Source organism: Phycomyces blakesleeanus, assembly GCF_001638985.1.
Source record: "Phycomyces blakesleeanus NRRL 1555(-) unplaced genomic scaffold PHYBLscaffold_1, whole genome shotgun sequence".
NCBI lineage: Eukaryota > Fungi > Mucoromycota > Mucoromycetes > Mucorales > Phycomycetaceae > Phycomyces > Phycomyces blakesleeanus.
This window is the reverse complement of record NW_017265134.1, coordinates 2,627,196-2,649,497: the sequence shown is the minus strand read 5'-3', so window position 1 is coordinate 2,649,497 and position 22,302 is coordinate 2,627,196. Positions and strand designations below refer to the sequence as shown.

General features: G+C 35.0%; 5 protein-coding genes across 5 annotated transcripts; 2 read left to right on the top strand and 3 right to left on the bottom strand.

The window, feature by feature from the left end:
- Nucleotides 1-6,839: 6,839 nt before the first annotated feature.
- Nucleotides 6,840-7,541, bottom strand: PHYBLDRAFT_157056 (hypothetical protein). Its single transcript, XM_018433556.1, has 2 exons — nt 7,452-7,541; nt 6,840-7,161 (listed from the first exon to the last, which is right to left on the bottom strand). Exons 1-2 carry the CDS (start codon nt 7,528-7,530, stop codon nt 6,902-6,904), a joined length of 339 nt encoding a protein of 112 aa, XP_018299101.1. The 5' UTR covers nt 7,531-7,541; the 3' UTR covers nt 6,840-6,901.
- Nucleotides 7,542-8,120: 579 nt separating this feature from the next.
- PHYBLDRAFT_37284 (hypothetical protein) lies at nt 8,121-11,965 on the bottom strand. The gene is made up of 15 exons (XM_018440089.1): nt 11,693-11,965; nt 11,486-11,591; nt 11,273-11,334; nt 11,102-11,185; nt 10,387-11,023; nt 10,087-10,190; nt 9,756-9,968; nt 9,555-9,636; nt 9,362-9,446; nt 9,257-9,294; nt 9,061-9,191; nt 8,894-8,948; nt 8,763-8,816; nt 8,481-8,629; nt 8,121-8,371 (listed from the first exon to the last, which is right to left on the bottom strand). The coding sequence occupies exons 1-15, from the start codon at nt 11,936-11,938 to the stop codon at nt 8,291-8,293; spliced, it is 2,127 nt and encodes a 708-aa protein (XP_018299100.1). The 5' UTR covers nt 11,939-11,965; the 3' UTR covers nt 8,121-8,290.
- Nucleotides 11,966-13,187: 1,222 nt separating this feature from the next.
- On the top strand, nt 13,188-14,712 carry PHYBLDRAFT_184536 (hypothetical protein; the record flags this gene model as incomplete). Its single annotated transcript, XM_018438949.1, has 7 exons — nt 13,188-13,199; nt 13,287-13,324; nt 13,570-13,937; nt 14,009-14,058; nt 14,182-14,213; nt 14,293-14,401; nt 14,468-14,712. The coding sequence occupies 7 exons, from the start codon at nt 13,188-13,190 to the stop codon at nt 14,633-14,635; spliced, it is 777 nt and encodes a 258-aa protein (XP_018299099.1). The 3' UTR covers nt 14,636-14,712.
- A 607-nt stretch (nt 14,713-15,319) lies between these two features.
- On the top strand, nt 15,320-17,038 carry PHYBLDRAFT_184535 (hypothetical protein; the record flags this gene model as incomplete). Its single annotated transcript, XM_018438948.1, has 3 exons — nt 15,320-15,352; nt 15,633-16,432; nt 16,583-17,038. 3 exons carry the CDS (start codon nt 15,320-15,322, stop codon nt 16,956-16,958), a joined length of 1,209 nt encoding a protein of 402 aa, XP_018299098.1. The 3' UTR covers nt 16,959-17,038.
- Nucleotides 17,039-17,866: 828 nt separating this feature from the next.
- PHYBLDRAFT_161694 (C2H2-type zinc finger transcription factor) lies at nt 17,867-18,906 on the bottom strand (the record flags this gene model as incomplete). The annotated part of the gene is made up of 2 exons (XM_018434449.1): nt 17,867-18,183; nt 18,264-18,906. 2 exons carry the CDS (start codon nt 18,904-18,906, stop codon nt 17,867-17,869), a joined length of 960 nt encoding a protein of 319 aa, XP_018299097.1.
- Nucleotides 18,907-22,302: the final 3,396 nt, after the last annotated feature.

Sequence of the window (22,302 nt, the reverse complement as noted above, 5' to 3'; positions counted from 1 at the left end):
TATCATAGAGTGCAGTGTCAACAATATGAGGCGGAAGGTTCTTGACAGAGATGATATTGGCCTTTGGTATCGGCTCATGAGAAGGATCATTGTTAATACGCAATTGAAGCTTTGCTCCGTTGGTAAAAGTGAATCCATTGTAGAGTGTGTAGGCCTTGTCGGCTAAAGAAAACACAAGAATACAATATAAGATAATATAAATTAATAAATAAATAAATAAATAAATAAATAAATAAAAAATATTGTGATTGACATGTCAAACAGAGAGAGAAAAAAAAAATTCATAACATATATATATATATGCTATGATTGCTAGTATTGCTAGTATTGCTAGTATTGCTAGTATTGCTAGTAATATTCTTATTTTGTATTATAAATTTACCGTATTTAGGGTGGGCAAAACGTAAATGACCATTGCCGTGCTCACGGTTGATATGCATACTAAAGAAAGAAAGAAATCAATAGAAAAACAAAGAAATAAAATCAATAGCTTGTAAGCTTTCTGTTGACTTGAGACCATAAAAAAGAAGAAGAAGAAGAAGAAGAAGATGGCTCTTATCTACTGTTAAAGTATATCTATATATCTATACATGTATGTATGTACTGATTGGTTTTTATACTTACTCTTGAGGCATACAGTGTTGAAGCAAGGTACGGATGTCAGCGTCTCTTATGGTACGGGGAACATTATCGACAAACAAGGTTTCTGAGACCATGTATTCAGTTGGTTCGCAGGTTACAATCTGGAGTTCCTGGGCATTTGAAAGTGTGTCGCCTTTGCGCTTGGGCAATCGAATGACGGCTGTGTACGGATAGGATTCTGTCATGTTAAATATAAGAGTGGGGAAACTGGTAGAGAGGTATGATGATCACAAGGGGGTATGGAATGCAAGACTTGTAGAGTTAATTAACCAAAGAAGATGACCGAGAATAGGAGTGTTGGATGGTTTGCCTAGCGCCAGACGGGTTGGAAAAGGTAAGGCCCTCTAACCGGAGTTCTCTTTACAAAATGTAAAAATCGAGGAAGCTGATGCTGGGTGTGTATTTTATATGTGACTTAGTAAAAGCACAAGGTACAACAGACCCGGAGATTGAAGCCAAAACCAGCCAGTGTTTGAGGAGAGGGAAAAAAGAAAAAGAAAAAAAGGATAAAGAAATTCTCCATTATAATGTGTGTATAAATACATATGATTGAAATTTGACAGCTTATTTTGTGTACTTTTGTTGATCTATAATAAGTACACTGCCAAATTATTCAATATTTCAGAATACTATACACACATAAATATATGTATGTTGTATCAACAAGTAGTAAGTGAAGAAGCAAAGAGAAGAAAAACTAAAGGTGAGCAAGCTAGATAAAGTTATCCCAGAATGTATAAATATAACTGTACATATAAAAATAAGAATAAGAATTAGAATCAGAATCAGAACAAGTTTAGGAATATATATATAAAAGAAGTAAAATGAAAGGTTAAAGTAAGCCCCGGAAGATCTACGAGATTGTATTGAAGTGCATATCTGCTTGGACTTATTTAATACCAAGACAACAGTATTGCGAGTTCCCCCCCTCTTACTCTTTGTGCTCTTTCTTTCAAACCTTACATTGGCCAAGTCTGACGTTGCAGCAGCAAGTGAGATAATACCTAAAATAAAATATAAAAAAAAGCCAAAAGGAAGGTGACTGTGAGGTTTGGTTACCAAGCCCGTCAAGATGTACAACATCAATAAAGGTACGACATAGCTACTGAAATGGGTCCATCAGGCGATCTTTGATACATTCTATTTTTCTTTATTTTTGTTACCTTGTCGCGTGGCACATGCATCGTGGACTACTGTAAAATAAGTTATGTTAGTTCTCTTACGTTTCTTTTACGGATTTCATTTGATTTTGTTTAACTTCTTTATCTCTTAATGAGCGGAAATGAACTCCCAACCGATGTACCCTCCAGGTACTCACGGAGTGATTGCTCGAATGACACAAATTTCTCGATCAACTAATTTGGAATACTTTCGAGCCTAAATATGGTAAGTAGGTTTAAAATCCGCGCAAAATGTCCCTGCCATTTTGCAGGGACAAATTTATTTCTGATAGCCATACCCATATGGGATTTTGGATCTTGATTGTCATTAGCACCGCGTGTGAGAAGCACTTTTAATTTTAATGTATTGCCTTGGATTTTCAGTCTCTTGTTTTCTTTTCTTTTTCTTTTTTTACTCAAAATATAAAATATATATATATATACTAACAGGAAAGGATTGTGAAATTTCCAAGTTGGTCTTTCGAGCAATTTGTGACAATCAAAACAAAGCACTCTGTGAACAACCTTTGTGTATATCGCAAACAACAAAATGTTTATTTCTGCAGCTCAAATCAGATTCTGATCTGGGTTGCCTTTTTAAGTTTTGACATCCGCAGCACAATTATAATCCGCGACAGCACAAATCTAATTCTCTACAGAAAAAATATGCGCTTTAGATTCAATCCCAGATAACCTTTTTATATATAACGAAAAAAAAAGAAGAAAATATATGTTTAAGATTATTCTTATTATTTACAAAAACGCCCTCTCCTTTTATTTTTAATTGGTATTATTTAGAACAATTTTTCTTTGGTTTATGCCGGTTATTGACGGCCGTTCCTTAGATATTGATGCCATTGGTTGTTATTCAAACTGAATAAGATAAAAATAAAAGGCATAATTCTTTAATTCAAATACTTTATATTTATTTTATAACTTACAAACCTCAAGGATAGTTGTGTGATTCAAAAGAAAGAATACGAATAATAAAGAAAGACATCAATACTGCCATCGAAGTCTATATTATTATTACTATAGAAAGAAAAACCGTCCATAATAAGAAACTATAGCACCTGGTAGAGTGATAGTGATATGAAATTTTATATATTTCGCTACAGCATTTATTCCTTCAATATTTGTCTGTAGGATATATACATATATATTATAAAAGCTTCAATAATATACAAGAAAGCATAATAATAAAAACTGGTAAAGGAGAAAACTATAAAAGTATTCAATAGAGAGAGAGAGAGTGCGTGTGTGTATGTGGACTTGTAGCAATTTTCCATCAAATTGCTATTACGTCCATATAAGGTAAAGCGGACCTTTATGTCTTCTCGAGGGCTTTTAAATACCGAGATAATTCGAGGGTGCTTGTAGCAATTTGGGAAAAAAAGGGGGGACTCTTGAAAACGGATCAGTAACTTTTAATAAATCTGAGCATATCATTCGCTCCATGCAAACAGACAAAAACTGATCAGTACCATTGTGAAGATGAGCTGCGATGCGAATCAGGTTCAGTAACAGTAACAGCAAAAAAAAAAAAAGCTAAGCCTGTTGGTAGTCCGGATCACTAATCCGTGAAATTAACCCGCGTCTAGCCCGGACCCCTAGTCCGGACGCATAGCCCGCTTCAAACCCACTTCATTAGCCCGATTCCAACCCGGTTCGTTAACCCGATGCATTACAGTCTAAAGTTTGATATAGTAGAGAAGGTGTAAGACTTGTATCAGTTTCCTATCAAACTTTACAAATGTAGTGGTAGTGTAAATTGCTACATTTCAATATTCTCTTTCTCTTTCTCTCTAATAAACCCTGTTCCTCTTCATCCCTATTAAAAATCTCAGTTTGCCTTGTCAAATCTCAGGTACATTATTTTGTGGCTTGTCTTGTGGCTTATTCAATGTAAATCCGTAAGTGGAATCTAATTTTTTGGTTATTTCCTGTTTGAAATTCTTCACCTTTTTTTTCCCCCTCTCCTACCCCCCCTTTCTTATATAAATCATGCCTCCCAAGAAGAATACCAAATACTCCAAACCCGTCCATGACGGACCGATTGAGCCTGTGACAAATGATCCCCGTTTCAAACATCTTCAACGGGATCCTCGCTTCTTGCGCCCCAAGAAGAAGGACATGAAGGTGTCGATCGACAAACGATTCTCGGGAATGTTGAACTCTGAAGAGTTTGGTAGCAAACGTAAGTTGAGGATAGCAATTATAATAATCAAGCAAAATAAACAATAATAAATAAATTAACATTTTTTCTTTTTTTTTCCTCTCTTTTTTTTTAAAAAAAAACAACTTCATATACATATCTATATCTATATCTTTAAATTTATTTTGGTAGCCAAGGTCGATAAGTATGGTCGCAAACTTGAAGGAAACACTGCCGAAAAAGAATTGAAACGTTATTACCGTATTGACGAAGAAGATGAAGATGAAGACGACGACGAAGAAGAAGATAACTTGGAATTGTTGGAAAAGGCTTTGATGGCCGACGAAGGAAACGTTGAAGACGAAGAGGATGCTGAGGCTGAAGAAGACGAAGAAGTCATGGACAAACTTCTCACAAAGTCGGACTATATGCGCGGAAAGGGAGTAATGTCTTCTTCTGACGAATCGAGCTCCGATGAAGACGAAGTTGAGGATGAGGATGATGATGAAGAAGAAGAACAACCCGTAAGATTATTAATTTTTTCTTTATAAATACTAGGAAGGAAAGAAAGAAAGAAAGAAAAAACAATATATTTATTTTACATATATTATAGCAAATCCAAGAGGGTGAGGAAACCTGCAGATTAGCTGCCGTCAACATGGATTGGGACAAGATCAAGGCTGTCGATATCTTCAAAGTTCTCAGCGGCTTTATACCCAGCACCTCTGTTATCAAGAGTGTCTCTATTTACCCCTCCGAATTCGGTAAAGAGCGTATCCAACGTGAGGATGTAGAAGGACCTCCCAAGGAGATCTTCAATGACAACAAGAATGCAGACGACTCAGATGATGATGAAGAGGTCACTGAAGCAAGTATCATTCGTGCTCAGGTTGAGGAAGGTGATGGCAAAGAATTTGATCAGGAAGCTTTGCGTAAATACCAGCGTGATCGTCTCAAGTAAGTTCCATTGAATAAAACTTTATTGGATATATATATATATATATGTGCGTGTATGAGTGTGTGTGTATACATGATATTCTAATGGATTTGGTGATAAAGGTACTACTATGCTGTAATTGAGTGCGATACTCCTGCAACTGCAAAGGCCATCTACCAATCTTGCGATGGAAATGAATACGAAAGCAGTGCCAACTTCTTTGATCTGCGTTATATTCCTGATGAAATGAAATTTACTGACGAACCCAAGGATGTAGCCACCATGGCCCCCGAAAACCACAAGCCCACCAAGTTTATTACAGAGGTAAATTAATATTATTTTATTATTTAAATTAGAGGAATCAATTATAATATTTGTGTGTAATATATATATATATATATATATATATCAAAAAAGAAAAAAGAAACTTATCATTTTCATTCATGCAGGCTCTTCAACACACTAAAGTCAAGCTTACCTGGGATAACGACGATTTAGACCGTATTCAACTTACTCGTCGTGAGTTTACTCAGGATGATATCAAGGATCTCGATTTTGACGCCTACCTTGCATCATCTGACGAGGAAGAAGATGAAGAAGATGTCGATTCTCTCCGCGAAAAGTACAGAAAACTCTTGGCCGGCTCTGGTGACAAATCAGTGTATGGCGGTAAGGATGAGGATCACAGTGATGCTGAAGGTGATATGGAAATTTCGTTTGCTCCTGGTTTGAGCGAGAAGACTGGCTCACTTGTGGACTCCAAACTCAACCCTAAGGACCCAGAGGAGGAGACATCGATTGAGAAGTACATGCGTAAACAACGTGAGAAGAGAAAGGCCAAGAAGGAGAGACGTGGTGAGGAGGATACCAAGGAAGAAGAAGCATCTGAGGAGTCAGATATGGGAGAGGAGATGAACGACCCTTACTTTAAAGAGACTCTTCAGGAGATGGAAGATGAAGGTCTTGTCCAGTCCAAGGGTGAGTTAATTTTTTATATATACAAAAAAAAAAGGATAGATGATCAAAACCAAACCAAATCAAAGCGATTAACTAACTTAACCATTACTTAAAATAATAACAATAATTATTATTATAGAAGACAAGAAGGATAAGAAGAAGAAGGAAAAGAAGAACAAGAAGAAGTTGTCCAAGGAAGAGCGTGAGGAGCAGAAGCGTCAAAAGGCTGATCTGGAACTTCTTATGGACGATAAAGAAGGCAAGGGTGAGGGCTTCGATATGAAGGAGGTCTTGAAGCGTGAGAAGTTGGAGAAGAAGGGAAAGAAGGGAAAGAATGCAAAGAAGTTGGAGGCAATGGACGTAGATGAGTTTGAGATCAATGTAGCCGATCCTCGTTTCGCCGATCTCCAAGAGTCCCATCACTTTGCTATTGACCCCACCAACCCACAGTTCAAGAAGACCAAGTCGATGAAGAAGTTGCTCGATGCTCGCCAGGAGAAGATGAAGAAAGAGACAACCGAAACAGACACCTGGAAAAAGGAGGCTGCTCCCGCCCGTTCTTCCAATACTGATGGTGGTGAAGAAAAGAGCGACAACACATCTCTTTCTCAACTTGTCAATTCCGTCAAGCGAAAGGGTGCCCTTTCCAAGCCAAGTCTCGGAAAGCGTCAGAAGATGTAGATTTCTTTCTCTTTCTTTTTTTTTTTATCATTTTCTTCATATCAATTTCTTTTTTATATGTATTTCACACATTTTTCTTATTCTCTTTATCTCTCTCACTTTCACACCATTTGTACCATATATATAATAAGCACACATCACACAACAAAATAAAACCAATAAAACCAATAAAACCAAACTAAACCAAACTAAACTAAACCAAACCAATTCAAATCAAATCAAATCAAAGTCAACTATGCAAGAAAATTTCCCTCACAATATACCAAAGCAATATAAGAATATTATATGGGTGTGTATGAAATCTTTTGAGATGAATAATATATAAGCACAAATGATTTTATTATTAATTGATTATTTCATCGCAACCGCTTATTTCTTCTGGGTCTGGGTCTTGAGGACACGCTTGACGATCTTCTGCTCCTCGATCAAGAAAGCACGGACAATGCGGCTTCTGACACAGTGGGCGCAGCGGGAACCACCATAGGCACGGCTGACGTTCTTCTGGGTCTTGGAGACGTTACCGAACTGACGGGCACGGAGAGCCTTGATACCAGCGAGAGCATCGCCACAGTCACCGCAACGGGGGGCCTTAACGGGCTTCTTCTCGTAGTGATAGACGAGGTTGGCACCTACAATGATGATAGTTTGTTGTAAGTTTTATATTACTTTATTGTTTTATTATATTTATTTAATATAAATGTATGAATGTATGTATGTATATATATTATCTATGTATTGTATTATAGTATGGTACTGTATAGTATAGTATATTATACTATATTATATTATATTATATTATATTATTTGATAAATGGTTCTTGTCTTCTTCTTCTTCTTCCGTTTTTGATTTGTCGTTTTCTTGTACGATAAATGTATATATATATATATATTTATATCTATATGTAACATTCTAACGTACCGGGAGTCTTCACAACGTGAACGCGGTTGGAGCGGGTGTTGTACGAGAGACGGCGTCTGTAAGTGAGACGTTGAACCATTGCGATGTTCTAATGAAGTATAGTTGTATCAGCATCGTCTTGTTTCGGTCGAGTAACTTGAAAGATAAAATGAAATGAAAAAAAAAAAAGATGGTCGATGGAGACAGAAAAAAAAAAGAGGCCGATTTTTTTTTTGGTGGGGGAGAAAGATAGAAAAGTGTATATTTGATTATGGCCAATTGAACCAATCGATCAAACAACCAATCTATCTATCTATCTATCTATCAACCGAAAAGTTCGATCCATCCGTCCATATTTCGTTTTCTGTCTGTCTGTCTGTTTGTTTGTCTCCATCGTCCTTCTCTTTTTTCATTTATTTCCGTATCTTGTGCATTGCTTCATATGAGCACATACCCTTGGGTTGGGAAAGAGAAGGAATCTAAAGCGGGGACTTTGGCATGCTTATTTTGGCCTGCTTTGCTCAGTGTCTACCGGCCTTTGGAGTATTTACCGGAGTATGTGACTGTACGGCCCGGATTTTTTTTAGGACTTTGTATGTATTTTGGAGTGAGTGAGTGAATTGAGTGGGGGTGGGTTGTTTGGGTGTTGCTCGGACCTGTATGTGGGCCGAGCATTCTTTTTTTTTTTTTGTTCAAACTTGATCAATTTTTTTTTAATTGAACTTTGTGGATATAAAAAGAAGAAGAAATATAAGAAGAAAATAGGAGATATACAAGGTGTATATGTGTGTATATACGTATAAGATATATAGTAATAGTAGTAATAGTAGTAGTGGTAGTAGCAGCAGTAACTTATATGTCTACAATTGCTCTTGTTGGATCTCACGGAGCTCTTCCAGACGAGCCTCCAACTTGGGTACCTCCAATAACTTTTGTTCAATCTATAAAATAAATATACAAACAAAAAAGGTTGATTAATAAATTTGTACGATGTTTTCTTTGTAATATTTTGAAATAATACAATCTTAAAGTATATTATGTATAATTTACCGCATTCTTTTCTTCCTGGAGTGCCAGTCTCTTCTCGGCGTCCAACTTGGTAAATACATAACCACCCTGACCATCATACTGGAGGATGTAATTGTGGTATTTCCACAGGGAAGGACGATGGGAGACAGTCAACAACGAAATGCCAAGGTCTATTCAAATTCAAATTTAAATTGAATTAGTATTAGTATTAGTATTAGTATTAGTATTTTTAAAAGCAACAAACAAGTTTGTGTGGTAATTGCTGTTGATTGTTCTTTATTTTCTTTTTTAATTTTCTTTTACCTGTAGCATGAGTGTACATGATCTTTTCAATATCCATGCTTACAGCACTGGTACCTATATGATTATTAATATTAGGGATTGTCAGTGGAATGAAGCAAGTAACCAACAAGTATCTGGGGAATAAAACTTACATTCATCAAGAATAGCGTAACGAGGGGCATGGTAAAACAGACGAGCCATGGCAATCTTTGTTAGATTAAAGAAAAGGCAGTGCAATAAAATACATAGTTAATATATATATATATATATATGCGGCACATAAAGAAATAATAGTAAAGAGAAAGAGGCAAAAACTTACACGTTGTTTGTCACCACCCGAAAGTGCAAGAGCCCATTCCTTTTCACTGTCCCAACCACCTTCTCTCTCAACAATGTGCTTGATCTGAACCACATCCAGAATAGCCAAGAGCATATCATCAGTGATGTTTCCTATCAATTATTACAAATTATTATAAACCTTTCATTGATTTGTTGTTGTTGCTTTCTTTACTTACTTGCGTGCATTTCTTCAACAGTGTGGGGATAAAGAATTCTGTAATAATGATAATTCGAGTCATTGAGATTTCATATAAAGAAAGATGACTGTCTTGATCACTTACTGGTCTCTGAGGGTACCAAGGGACAGATAAGGTCTTTGAGGAATATAAAAGATGTCCTTGTGGCTAGGCTTGTGGACAGTGCCACCTAAAAAGAAAGAACAAAAAGAAAAAAAATAAGATTTTCTCTCTAATTTAGCCCACTTGCAAAAATTACTAATATCAAAAAGAAAAAAGAAAGCAATTATGACCATACCATAGACAGGCCAGAGTCCACCCAAGATACGGAACATGGATGATTTTCCACAGCCATTGGGACCAACGATCAAAAGATGCATCTACCAAAAGAATGAAAGATAAGTATGCCTATGGGATTGTAATGTAATGTATTCATAAACATGACTGTGTATAATATAATAATATAATATACACCGTCTCATGACAGATTGGGCCTTACTCCTGGTTTCACGTGGAAGGAAAGTTTTGGAATCAAAACATCGCCATTGGGGCTGACAATTGGAACCTCAACAAACTCGATGTTTTGGCTCTCTACAACACTTCCTCTTCCAGAAAGCGACTTTGCATTGGAGTCGGTTGAGGCAGAAGACACCAGGCGTTTCTGGAACTGACCAGCCTTGACATCTTCAAATACATCCAACAAATCTACCACCTATTTTTTTATGTATATTGTAGTTAGATTTTTGATTTGAATATTATTTGTAATTCAATAAATAGATGATTTGTTTGTTTGTTTGTTTTGTTTTTGTTTTTGTTTTTTTTTGCCTTACACGACTAGTGTAGCCTGCAAGTTCAGTAATTTCCTTGTAGGCATACATAATACGGCCAACAGCATCCGAAGAGCTCATCAGCAAACGACGGTTGGTAACAAATCCTACGTGCACAACAAGCGTTTTATAAGTAAATACTCAAATGCATCATATCAGATATACATATATACATGTGTGTGTGTTTGTATTTTATATGCATGTACATATATATATATATAAACATATGTATGTTTGTATGTTTGTATGTTTGTAGACAATGTATGTACATATTTGCTTGCTTGTTTGTTTGCTTGTTTTTACCTTCAGTACGGGAACCAACATTTCCAAGGTCTACACCAGGGACCTTGAAGAAGACAGGAACAGAGCAAAGAGCAAGACCACAGGCACCCCAAAAGTACTTAACAATGAAATCTTCTAGCATTCCGTGGGGAATACGCAGACGGAAGACGCGGTTGACGTGCTTGATGAGGGCATAATATCCAGTATCCAGCACATTCTTTTCAATCTTTTGTCCTTCAAAAAGAGCAATTTCCTCGGCGTTCTCAATCACACGCGAATGTCTGAAGCGGAATTCACCTTCCAGGCGCTGTTCTTCGGCGACCATCTTACCAAACGAAGGTGTGTACTTGCGCATCACAATCGAAGACAGCTGGACAATAAAACTGGCCACAAATACACCCTCGAATCCAACATTACGCGTGAGCTGGTAGTTGTAGATGAACACATCCAGGATTGGCTTGGCCAGGTTGGAGTAAAGCTCGGATAGTGATTGGGAGAACTTGTTGGTGTCAACAGTAATGCACTGATCGGCATTCTTGATTCTGTCGTCAAGATTACCAACAGCGTAGAATGTCATGTCACTAAGGTAGTCATCGTGGATGTGTCTGGTCAGACGAGTGCGGAACTGGATTGAGAGTTTGCTTTGCATATATGTAAGCTATAGGCGACAATCATATTTGTTAGTGGATTTACTTGAAGAAGCTCTATATATATATATAAATATATATTTACTTACCATGCTGTTGGTGTAAGTGGCAGGTATGGCCACAGTCATCCACCAGACAATACCGAGCATAAACTCTCTCATTTGACCGCGCACCTATAGTAAAGAATTTACAGATATATACAAATTAGAAACACAACAACAATTATATGTAATATTTTTTAACAAATAAAAGAAGCTTACAAGTGCGCTGACAATACGACCATCCAAAGAGGCAATGTATACTGATAGAATAGTTCTAAAGACTGTTGTGCAAGCAAATTCATAGATAAAGAAAGAATGAAATAAAATCAAAATAAAAAACGTTAATTTGAACCCTAAACCCCACAAATTCAACCCCCCCCATGTGATGAATTGTATTCATTCATTCACGCATTGATTTTTGTTTTGGTTTACCAAGGAAGCCAGAATGAACCACAAGCATCCAAAATTCCTTGGACCTTACGCCAGGCATAACAATTTTTAATACGCGGTGGAGTTGACGTAAGAAATGAACATCAACCTGTCAACCAAGAAATACATATAAAAAAAAAAAGATTGAATATATATATATTAACAAATGCTTTTGTTGATAACCCAATGGAAAAAGAAAGTATAACTCACGTCAACTCTGCGTTTCTTCATAGCCTCTTCGTCTAGAGACTGAATCTTTCTAGGCTTCTTTTGTTCCTTCTTGAACTTTTGGATAGTGCGATGGACATTAAGAGCGGAACGAAGAAAGAAGAAGAGGATGATCGATCGGCGAATGGTGGTTCTGTGGTTGGTATAACTCGCCAGAAACTGCTTCAAAAACTGTTTCAGAGCCTGCCTCCAAGGTGAGGTGGCTAGCTTTGAAAAGACGTTTGGCATCTCCACCAAGTCGTAAGTGAAAAAAAAAAGAAAGGCGAAAGGAGACAAAGGGTTCGTTCGTTTGATTTGCGCAAGTCTCAAGAGGTTGTCTGGCTTTTAATCAGAAATGTGGAGCAACATGTGAAAACTGAACAGTCTTTCTTTTTGCCCCTCTTCCCCTTTTTTTTTTATATATATATATTTTATATAACTCTTTATTTCTTTGGTTTTTATACTCCGAAAAATAGGCAAGTCATCGGCAACTGTCACCAGAGAGAAAGATAGAAATAAGCCTTTTGTATACTAAGATAAAGAATACTTCCTTGTAATGTATCTACAATGATATCGTGTATTTGTTTTGGGTGAGGCGCTGACTCAATTGAAAGACTATTTAGTTATCCGTAATTCTATGAGATTTTATTTCATTCATTAGAAAACATACACGCACATAGGGTACAAATAATTTTAATATCTGTGCTTGCTATCTACAAAAATAAATTGGCGGCTGATTGAATGACTGTCCGTAGCTTGAGAGATTAAATTTAGATAGGCACAAGAATATCTAGATAGCTAGATATACCTATAATAGATTTGCAATTGTATTTGATTATAGTGAATTAAAGCTAGACCAATGCTTACAATTGAAAATTGACTCAGAGTTCTATATTACTATTATTATTTATCATTATATACAAAAAGAAGAAGAAATGGTGATGATGGCAATCGTTTTTTAATGTATTTTTCTTAAAACTTGAAACAAACATGATATATAGAAATATTTGTTTCAATTCTCTTTTTTTTTTTGACTAATAAAATAACTATTGCGAATATACATATATTACTTTTGTTGTTACTGTTGAAATTACCAAAACACTCTTGGATATATGTATGTTTTAGCTTACAAATAGCAAGAATAGGCTCATTGTATTCTGTTGTTAAGAATACTATTTAATTACCTATGGTGAGTTGTCCGGTTGACTAAGAAGAAGAAGAAGAAGAAGATAATCCTACCGAATTATTATATTATTATTTTCTTTTGACTAGATTTGCTGTCGGTATAGAGACCTAAGGATTTATGACTATGATTTAAAGGTCTCTTCTTCTTCTCTCTCTCTTTTCAAGCAATGTGTCCGGGTGATATATTACTAGCCATATATATGTGTGTGAGAGTATTAGAATTAACATTAACATTAGCAGTATAAAATCAAGGTGAATGAAATTGAAAAGAAGCTTGTATTATATATCATATTATTATATTAATTAATTTATAATGACAATTATGGTAAAATGGTAGGTTATATTTATTGATGAATATAGAATATGTATATTATGTGGCGTGAATATAATTATTACTATTATTATTAAAAAGGTATATAAATGTACATATAAAGCAATTATACAAGGGGAGTAAAGGCTGAAAGACATGCTTAAATAAATACTGCTGACAGAAGATGATCGTGCTTATTAAGTGCACTATTTTGGACTACCACATTCTTAAATGAGCAAGACAACTTGCTTATTGACACCTTTTTATTTGAATCCCCGCATCGAAAATAAGTTGTGAAATAAATAAATAAATAAATAAATAAATAAAATTTAAGCATTATTTATTTATATTATATGTAATTATAATTATTTTAAATTTCCATAAGAAAAAGCAAAAAAGAAAAGAAAAGAAAAGAAAACTTCTCTTTAAAGACAATACACATTTCAATGGGCTTCTCATTAGTAACCGACAACTCCTTAACTCCACTTGCGGCTGCATTCTACAGTCAAGTCCAGGCAACTGCACAGTTGGTCCGAGTAGCGTTGGAATTAGAATGGACTATCTTCTCACGTCTCATTGGAGGTGTTATCCTTGCCACAACTGCCTACATTATCTACCTTATCATCACCCTTCGCCACACCAGACAACCATTGGTCATGTGGGAGAGATTAGCAAAACCCTTTGTGAAGCTATTCAGACCTAGATTATTTGCATTTTTACTTGGCAACGCAGATCCATACACACGTTCTATTGGTAAATTATATATATATATATTTATACACTGAAATTAATGTTAATATACTCTTTAAAAAATAATAATCAAGATATGCGTATCTCGACCTTTTCGCGTGGATTCTGTACTGGTATTATGCGTGTAAGTCTGTGTCTGTGTGCATTTTTTATTATTAAATATAAATATTTGGCTGTCAAAAACAAGGAAAGATTAGATTAATGTAATATAATATAAAATAACTTACATGTATATTTATATAAACAGGATCGCCACAAGAACCGTAATACATTAAAGAGGTAAATATATATAATTAGATAAAAGACAACCAATGATATCTATAATGTGTGCAACCTTGGACTGACCAATTCTTTTTAGTATCCACACAACAGCACTGGCCACCTTTGCTGAGACTGTCGGTGGACTTGCCTTGCTGAGTCTTATTAACAACAAGGACCGCGCCACCCTCACATCTTTAAAAATCGACGTAAGTCTATAAGTTTATAATAAACATTGCTTACTAACTCTTCCTTTACATCCATAATACATTTAGTACAATAAAAGAGCACTCGGGCTATTGACAGCTTCTTCCGAATGTGTGCTTCCCGCTGAGATGGAAGGCACCCACACCCTGACCACAAAGGTTGTAGTCAAGGATCGTACACTTGATACCGTAGCAGTAGCAACTCTTGTCTGGGAAATAGAGACAAAAGAAGCATAAAAACAGCAAATAATAATATCTCTTCTTCTTATTTTTATTTTTTGGTTATTAAAATCAAATGCTTTAAAGTGAGTGAGAAAGAAGTATATCTTATCTCTATAGCTTTTTCTGATACATATTGCGTTTCAATTTTGTGCAGCACTTTATTTTATTTAGTGTTTTTTTTTTTTTTCTTTTTTGCCCTGCAAGGCACTCTCCTCTTAATTGGCATTAAATAGATACATACAAGAGATGGAGAAGCACATTTGATCAACCAACTTCAAAAACGAATTCCTTTTTGGATACCATTATTCCATTTTGCACATATAAAAGTCGTGTATCGAATAATTTTCATTAGGCACCAAAAGATCCTTTCATACAAGGTAGAAAAAGAGGATACATAATAAATATATAAAATAATTTATAGAAAATCAAAAATCAAAATAAAATAAGCTTCAAATCAGTTCCACCTTCCACTCTCCCTTCCCCTTTTATTTTATTTTATTTTCTTTTCTTTTCTTTCCTTCTTTCTTTCTTTCTTTCTTTCTGGCTCCTCTTACTTTTTTTTTGTGAGGCTTTTTTTTTTCCTTATTGCCTTGGTTTCTAATCAAGTCTGACTGAATCACAGCATTCCTTATGGATCATCAACACATCATCAGTCCTCACCTACCATTACAGTCACGTCATACTCAACCTCCTCATATCATGTCGAGTCGGGGATATCTCCCCATTCGAAAGGTAAATACTTTTTATATTCTTTTTAATATAAAAAAAAGGTCTAATGGTTTTTCTTGTAATCAACAGAATGCATGCATAGTTTGCAGCGTGTGCTTTACCTGTTCCAAAGTAAAAACAAAAACAAAACAAAACAAAACGGCACTCAAATAATCAATCAAATGCTCTCTTTGTTCTTTTGTTCCTTTATTTTTTTTTTTATTTTTACTTAATCAACAAAACCAAAAAAAAAAAAAACGATTTTTTGTTTTTTATTTTTCATCTTTCGGTCCTACGTAATTAGTATTATGGCCATGACTGTGTCTGTGAAGAAACTCAACCCCGTAGAGGAAAGAATCTACCGGAAGGATGCCTTGATTCAAGAGCAAAAAAATTACATCAGCAAGAAAAAGAAGACTACGAATTCACCATGGGTTGGTTGATGGAGAATGCTCATGTAGTTTACAAAGATGAGCGAAATCACGTGGCTGGATTGAACGAGATGCCAGAAGTATCACTTTGCAAGGCACATAGTAGTACGTTGTACCGCGCCAAAAAACGACACGAGCGCTCGGCACATCAAACACCGCCGTCTCCCACCGATTCAAATGCTACTCTTTTGGATGACAGGCAAAGCCAGAACCAGAACCAGAACCAGAACCAGAAACAGAGCCAGAGTCAGAGTCAGAGTCAGAGTCACGTCTACCATGAACCTTACAAATCTACTCATTATTCCCACTTGAATTACTCGGCTCCCTATTCAGGTCTCAATGGTGGTCTGGCTGCAAAGGTCCGCGAGATATCTCAAGACTACCGCCAATCCAGTCATGACTCTTCACCCAGCTCGCCCGACTTTTCTGCCATGGAAGCCTCGACATCCATCAAGAGAAAGCGGATCACAAAGCAATTGGACCAAAAACCTTACTCTAGTGCCTCCACTCCACTCTACGCCACAGGTGTAGCCCCACTTCTCTCGACAATTCATCAGCCACCCTCATCTTCTACTTCCCCATCCTCAGCCCACCGCCACACAACAATCAGTCCAAATTTCTCTTCCCAACTTCCTCCCCTTCACTCCCGTACTGCATCTGTCTCTTCGCTCTCGTCATCTCTTCAACATCAGCTTCAACTCTCCAACAGCAATAGCAGCAACACCAATAACACCAATAATAGTAACAACAACAACAACAACAATAATAATAATAATAGTAGTAGTAGTAGTAATAATAATAATAATAATAATAATTATCCAAGTATCTATTCTCGACAGCATGGACCGGTCAATTCGGCATCGGCTCCCCCACTTTCCCTTCCTAACCCTTGTCCAACAATTGTCGAGACCGTTTCACTCAAGAGCATACCAAGTCCCACAGATCCACAGAGTCTTTATTATCTTCGGAATCTAGTTATCACAGATACTTTTACTTTTAGAGACCTATTGGCCGAGGTGGACATGACGGGCTCGCCACCCCCAGGAAAAAGAATCGTTGTATCGGATGCTAGAAATGAACGCACATTCCCTTTGGATCAAGCAATTCGGAGTGTAATCAAAAGGCCGTTCTCATCTCATGTCGAACTTTGTATAGGATTAGCCAACAAAACATCCATTGACTGGAGCACATATGTGTAAGGCACAAATAAATAAATAAAAACATGTTATATATATATACATATATATATATATATATATACTTGTAAGTATATAAGCATAAATACGCATGCACGAGCACAGGCACAGGCAGATTAATAGACAGATAGATTCCCACACATATACGTAAATATACAAGTACCTTACAAATTATACCTCTATTTATATTCATATGTGGATTTAATTATCTGTATTCCTCTCTCTCTCTATATATATATATATTTAACTATGCATGTATGAACTGTCAAATATATATATATATATAATATCGAGGTTTTTCTTTCTGTTTCTTTCTTTATCGTTGCTCACTATCCTTCAGAAGAGTTCTTTTATTAAAAGAGGGAAGGAAGGAATAAAACAAAAAAAAAGAAAGTCAAGTACGATAAATAAGTACCTGTGTACTAGTGTAAAGCAACAATATAAATCAGAAATTAATGTCTAAAATATTCAATTATATTATGAGATAAAAATTATAAAAAAATAAAAAAAAAGATTGTCATTATCAAAGTTTAGCTATTAAGAAGACTAGTATATATACATACGTAAAAGTCTCAAAGTGTAGAAACACTATGTATTTAATATTTCTAGGCAGCTAAATAGGTCAAAGCGTTAGATTAATACAGTAAGAATATCATCAAACGACCAGCAAATGAAACTTACCTCAGTAATAAATCAAGGGTTCATAAAGTACAACTTATGAAAGTATAAGCAAAACTAGCTACTACTTGATCAGTGTGATTTAAGAATAGGATGTAAGGAAAAGAATTTGATATTTTACAAAAAAATGTTTATTCTCCTTTAATGATATATACATTGGACTTGTCATAAAGGTAGAAATAAAGTGATGATAATATTACATAGAAAATGTCATAATTGCATAAGAAGAAGTATTAAGCATTATTGTTATTGTTATTGTTATTGTTATTAGTTGGCATAGTTTGTCTTCTCAAAAAAAAACATTTGTCTGTGTGTCTTTCAAGATTGAATTTACTTGTGTATGTTTTTTCACAGTTGTTGCATTTCCACCTTTTGCGATCTTCATCATGGCTCTTTTCGTGCCTTGTCATATTCCTTTTACGAGCATTCGAAAAGTCACACTGACTACATCTGTATAGTTTTGCTGAGCCACCAGGTGTATTCACTGTCTTTCCATTATATGGATAATTAATAAAGCTTTTCCCAATAGGTTCTTTGCTCTTTCGTTTGCCTTTTAATCAGAACCAAAAATTTGGGTTAATACATGCAACCATAGACCTTTGATCTATTTAATATTAAATAAAAAATTACCACTCTTTCTTGCCACAGCTTGGGGAATATTTGGACAGTCTGGCTGAAACTCAGAGGATGGTGAATAAACCGAAGAAGAAACCGGAGTTTGACAATGATACGACGACTGGGTACAAGAGCCAATACCAGCATCGCCACCAGTTTGATTAAGGTTCTCGGTAGCACGATAAAACAACCTTTCGACCATTTCATCAGCAGTACTCTCATAACACGAGTCAGAAACTGACAATTGACTTTGGTGAGAGCTAGGACTGAGGCTAGGTTGAGAAAAGGAGCTACTGACGTTTGGACTCTGGTTGACATCGGGTGTGCCAAGGCTCAAAGGCAAATTTTCTTCCGTCCTGAGATTTTGACTGTATAAAAATTCACCGGTGTATAGTGGGTCTGGGCTTCTATAACCCCCGGATTGTTGCAAGTCCAAAAAAGCCAGCCTATTCAGTTCTTGCCAAATCAAGGGTTGTGATATAGAGTTTTGCCCTAGGACAGCAGGATTGAGCGCATCACTGATGAGAGAAGCATCTATCATGACAGTATCAGAGAACTCAGGTTGACCTTGGATGAGCTGATAAAGATGTGTATTAAACAACTCAGGGACACCATTAAAGCCAGTATCTTCGGTTTGGGGATAGGTATTATTGAACATATCAAAAAATAAGCAGAAAAAGGTGGGAGTTTCGTTTGAAAGAAAAGAGTATGATAACAATTTGAAAATAACTCGAAAAGTCCATTGTTTTATACTTAATTATATCTGTGCTTGTAAAGAAGTACCAATACATGGACGGTCTTGTCGTAGAGGTCTCTATGAAATGCCCAGTAGTCTTTGTGTAACTTGACCGGATTTTGATTGGCTCACAAAAGAAAAGCTTTCATTTCTTTGCTTGTTAAAAAAAATCACCCTGGTGATCAAGACAAAGAAAAGGTCATAGATACATATAGTGAAAGAATTTTGAGAAAAGAAAAAAAAGGAAAACAAGGTAGTTTTCTTCTATAGAATATTTACTTCCCCAAAGGTGTTGGTCTTACTTAAGAATTCAACAAAATACTCAGAAGAAGGAGCTAATTCATTGGGATAAGTACTTGACATACACAAAAGATAATATACTACGGTTGGATAGACAGTTGATGATGATATGCCTGCTCAACTTCTTTAAACAGGCTTATTTCTTATTAAGCGATTGCTACATAAGACTGTGACTTCAAAGGGTAAATGGCATTGACACTTTGCCCTTTAATCTCAACTTTTTAATAGTCAATTGTTTTTATTTATTTATTCAAAAAGTATTATATTATAGGTATTATGGCTCTTTTTTTTTAATAAGAAAGACCAGAGTGGACTTTGGCTATATACCAAACTCTTCTTTTATAGTCATTCATTATGATATGAGCTTTGATTTTTTTCAAAACATGGTATCCATGTAGAAAAGAAGGATAACGCGAATTTAAGGCGACAATCACTTGAAAGAATACAATAGACCCTATAGATAACTAGATCATTAGCTTGTATATGGATACATTTGAGTGTGTATATAGATGCAATCATTTATTTCAACACATGCAGGTTGGAAAGTGCGTCACAGTTATACTCATCCTCATCAAAAGACAAGCCATATCTTCCAATTTAGTAAGAGGAGCTACAATGTAATACAAGTTACTAAAAGGGCATGAGGAGGAGGGTCAATATTTTCTAGCTTCAACATATATTCTTGGACTCTTAGTACTTTCAAGAGAGAGAGAGAGTAGTAGTAGTAGTAAATACACCCATGTAGATGTCATTACTGATTCTAAATATCTTTTTTTGTTGGAAGGCAGTCTGGAGGGTATTAATTTTTATATTTTATTCATATATATTACCAGCTTTTTTTTTCTTTTTTCTTTTACTTTTTGTCACCTATCCTAGTGTGAGTTTACTTTTGACCTAAAGTTAGATATGTATATATGTATGTATTTTAGCGCCAAAAAAAACACAACTGCTGCAATTGAGTATTCTATCTTACATGCGCCCAAAGTTTTATTAAGTATCTTTCGAAATTGGAACTTGTGTTCCCCCTCTATGTCTCTTGAAACTTCTCCTGATATTTGACGCCAAAGATTATTTATTTATTTATTTCATTTTTTTGGTGATATTTTCTAAATGCTGTAAACCTTTAGAAAATAATAATAATAATTGGACTTTATAAATGAGACATGTCTTGAGTAGATACAATTTTATGATATTATCCTTATTGTATTTCAAAAAAAAAACAAAATCAGAATAGGGTTTTCAAAATAATGCTTAATTTTTTATTCTCTGTTTTGCAACCAACACCATTATAGAAGAAGAAGAATTGAAAGTTTTTAGGGGTAATTTTATAGAGTGCGATTCTTGTGTAGAGCTTAATTACCTAATACAAAAAAAAATTGTATACATATTTGTGCCAATAATGTTTAAATAATGTTAATTAGCTGAAAATGTGTATAAACTTTAGATTTCAAAATGTATGTACATAGTGGATATAGCTTCTTTTTAGATGATTCTCTATTTTTATTGACTATCCTCAATTCTTCCCTCCTTTTAGTCTTCTCCTTCCTCCAATATAAAGTTTAAAGATTGTTTAAAGGGGAAATACAAGGTCAATAGCAGCAAAGAAGGAAGCTTATTTTAATTTAATTTATTGAGCTTTTCCTAAATAAAAGGAACAAATGACCACCTATAAAGCGAAATAGATATCTTTCTCTCTGTGTGTGTATGTTGGCTTTGTCATTATTACTATCACTATTACGGTGATGATGATCAGTTAAAGTCTATCTACAAAAATATTGCTAATGTTTTCTTAAAGTAGACTATTGTATAGGTTGAGATAAGATATAAATGAGTAAGGAGATCCTAAATAAGCATGTATTTTTATTTATTTTTTGGATTTTCAGCAAATCAACTATATACATATTTATATATGGAAAACAAGGTTTTACTTTACCATGATATTGCTTAAACCGCCCACGCTAATTTATATAAGGGGGGAAAAGGATAAGGTGCTTGACCGTCATAATACTTGGAACAGCTTCTGCTATTTAGGATTATCTATAGCAAAATGAAACAATATTAAGTTTTTTTTTGCTGTTCTTCTTTCGTCTTTCCTTATTTATTCAAAGGGGTATGTAATTAGAGCTTATTATTATCATTGTCTTGGCCAAGGCTTGTTGTGTATAAATACTCACCTCATAATTCATCTTTGGTTTGCTTTGTTTTATCTATCAATAAAAGAAGATGCCACCACCCTTTATATACAAATATGCATGATTTTCACTTAGAAACCCTTATTCACAAAGGCTGACAATTCTTTCGATCAGCTTGAATCAAAAATTCATGCTCATTATTTCTTTATTTTTATTTTTATTATTTTTGATTAATTTATATAAATTATTATTGTTATTTACCCTTTTTATTTTATTTATTTTTTACAACAATTATACATAAGACTCTTGGTGCTTCTAACAGCTAAAATGTCTATCGATCACTATTAAGGCCCGCTTTATCCCTCTCCTTTATATCTCTGTCAATCCCCTGGTTTTCTACTTTGGACTTGCATACCTACAAGAAACAAGCAAACGGCAACAACAACAACAAATCAATAGCCAATGTCCTATCGCGCATTTCAAATCTTCTGTCTATATATCTAAAATCCTACTTCCTCCTTACTGGACAAGATACAAGAACAAAAAAAACCCCCCATGCGAAATTCCTTAATTTTTGTGTAAATGTATGAGATGATGGTTTACCAAAGTCTGGCATATTTTAGTATATATCTCTATCTTTATTTCCCAATGATAATTTTCTCAATAAGCTATAAACCCAGTTTACTATTGTAATACAACAACAACACAAGAAATAATAATAATAAAAAAAAAGCTTATATATATATATACATACATCTTCAAGTTGTATACCAAGATTCATATACTCTTATTATCTGGAAATAAATCACTAGAGATAGCAGTAGTATCAGTAAATTATCCAAATGTTTCAGTATTTTGTAAGTTTGAATAAAGCAAAATATATATA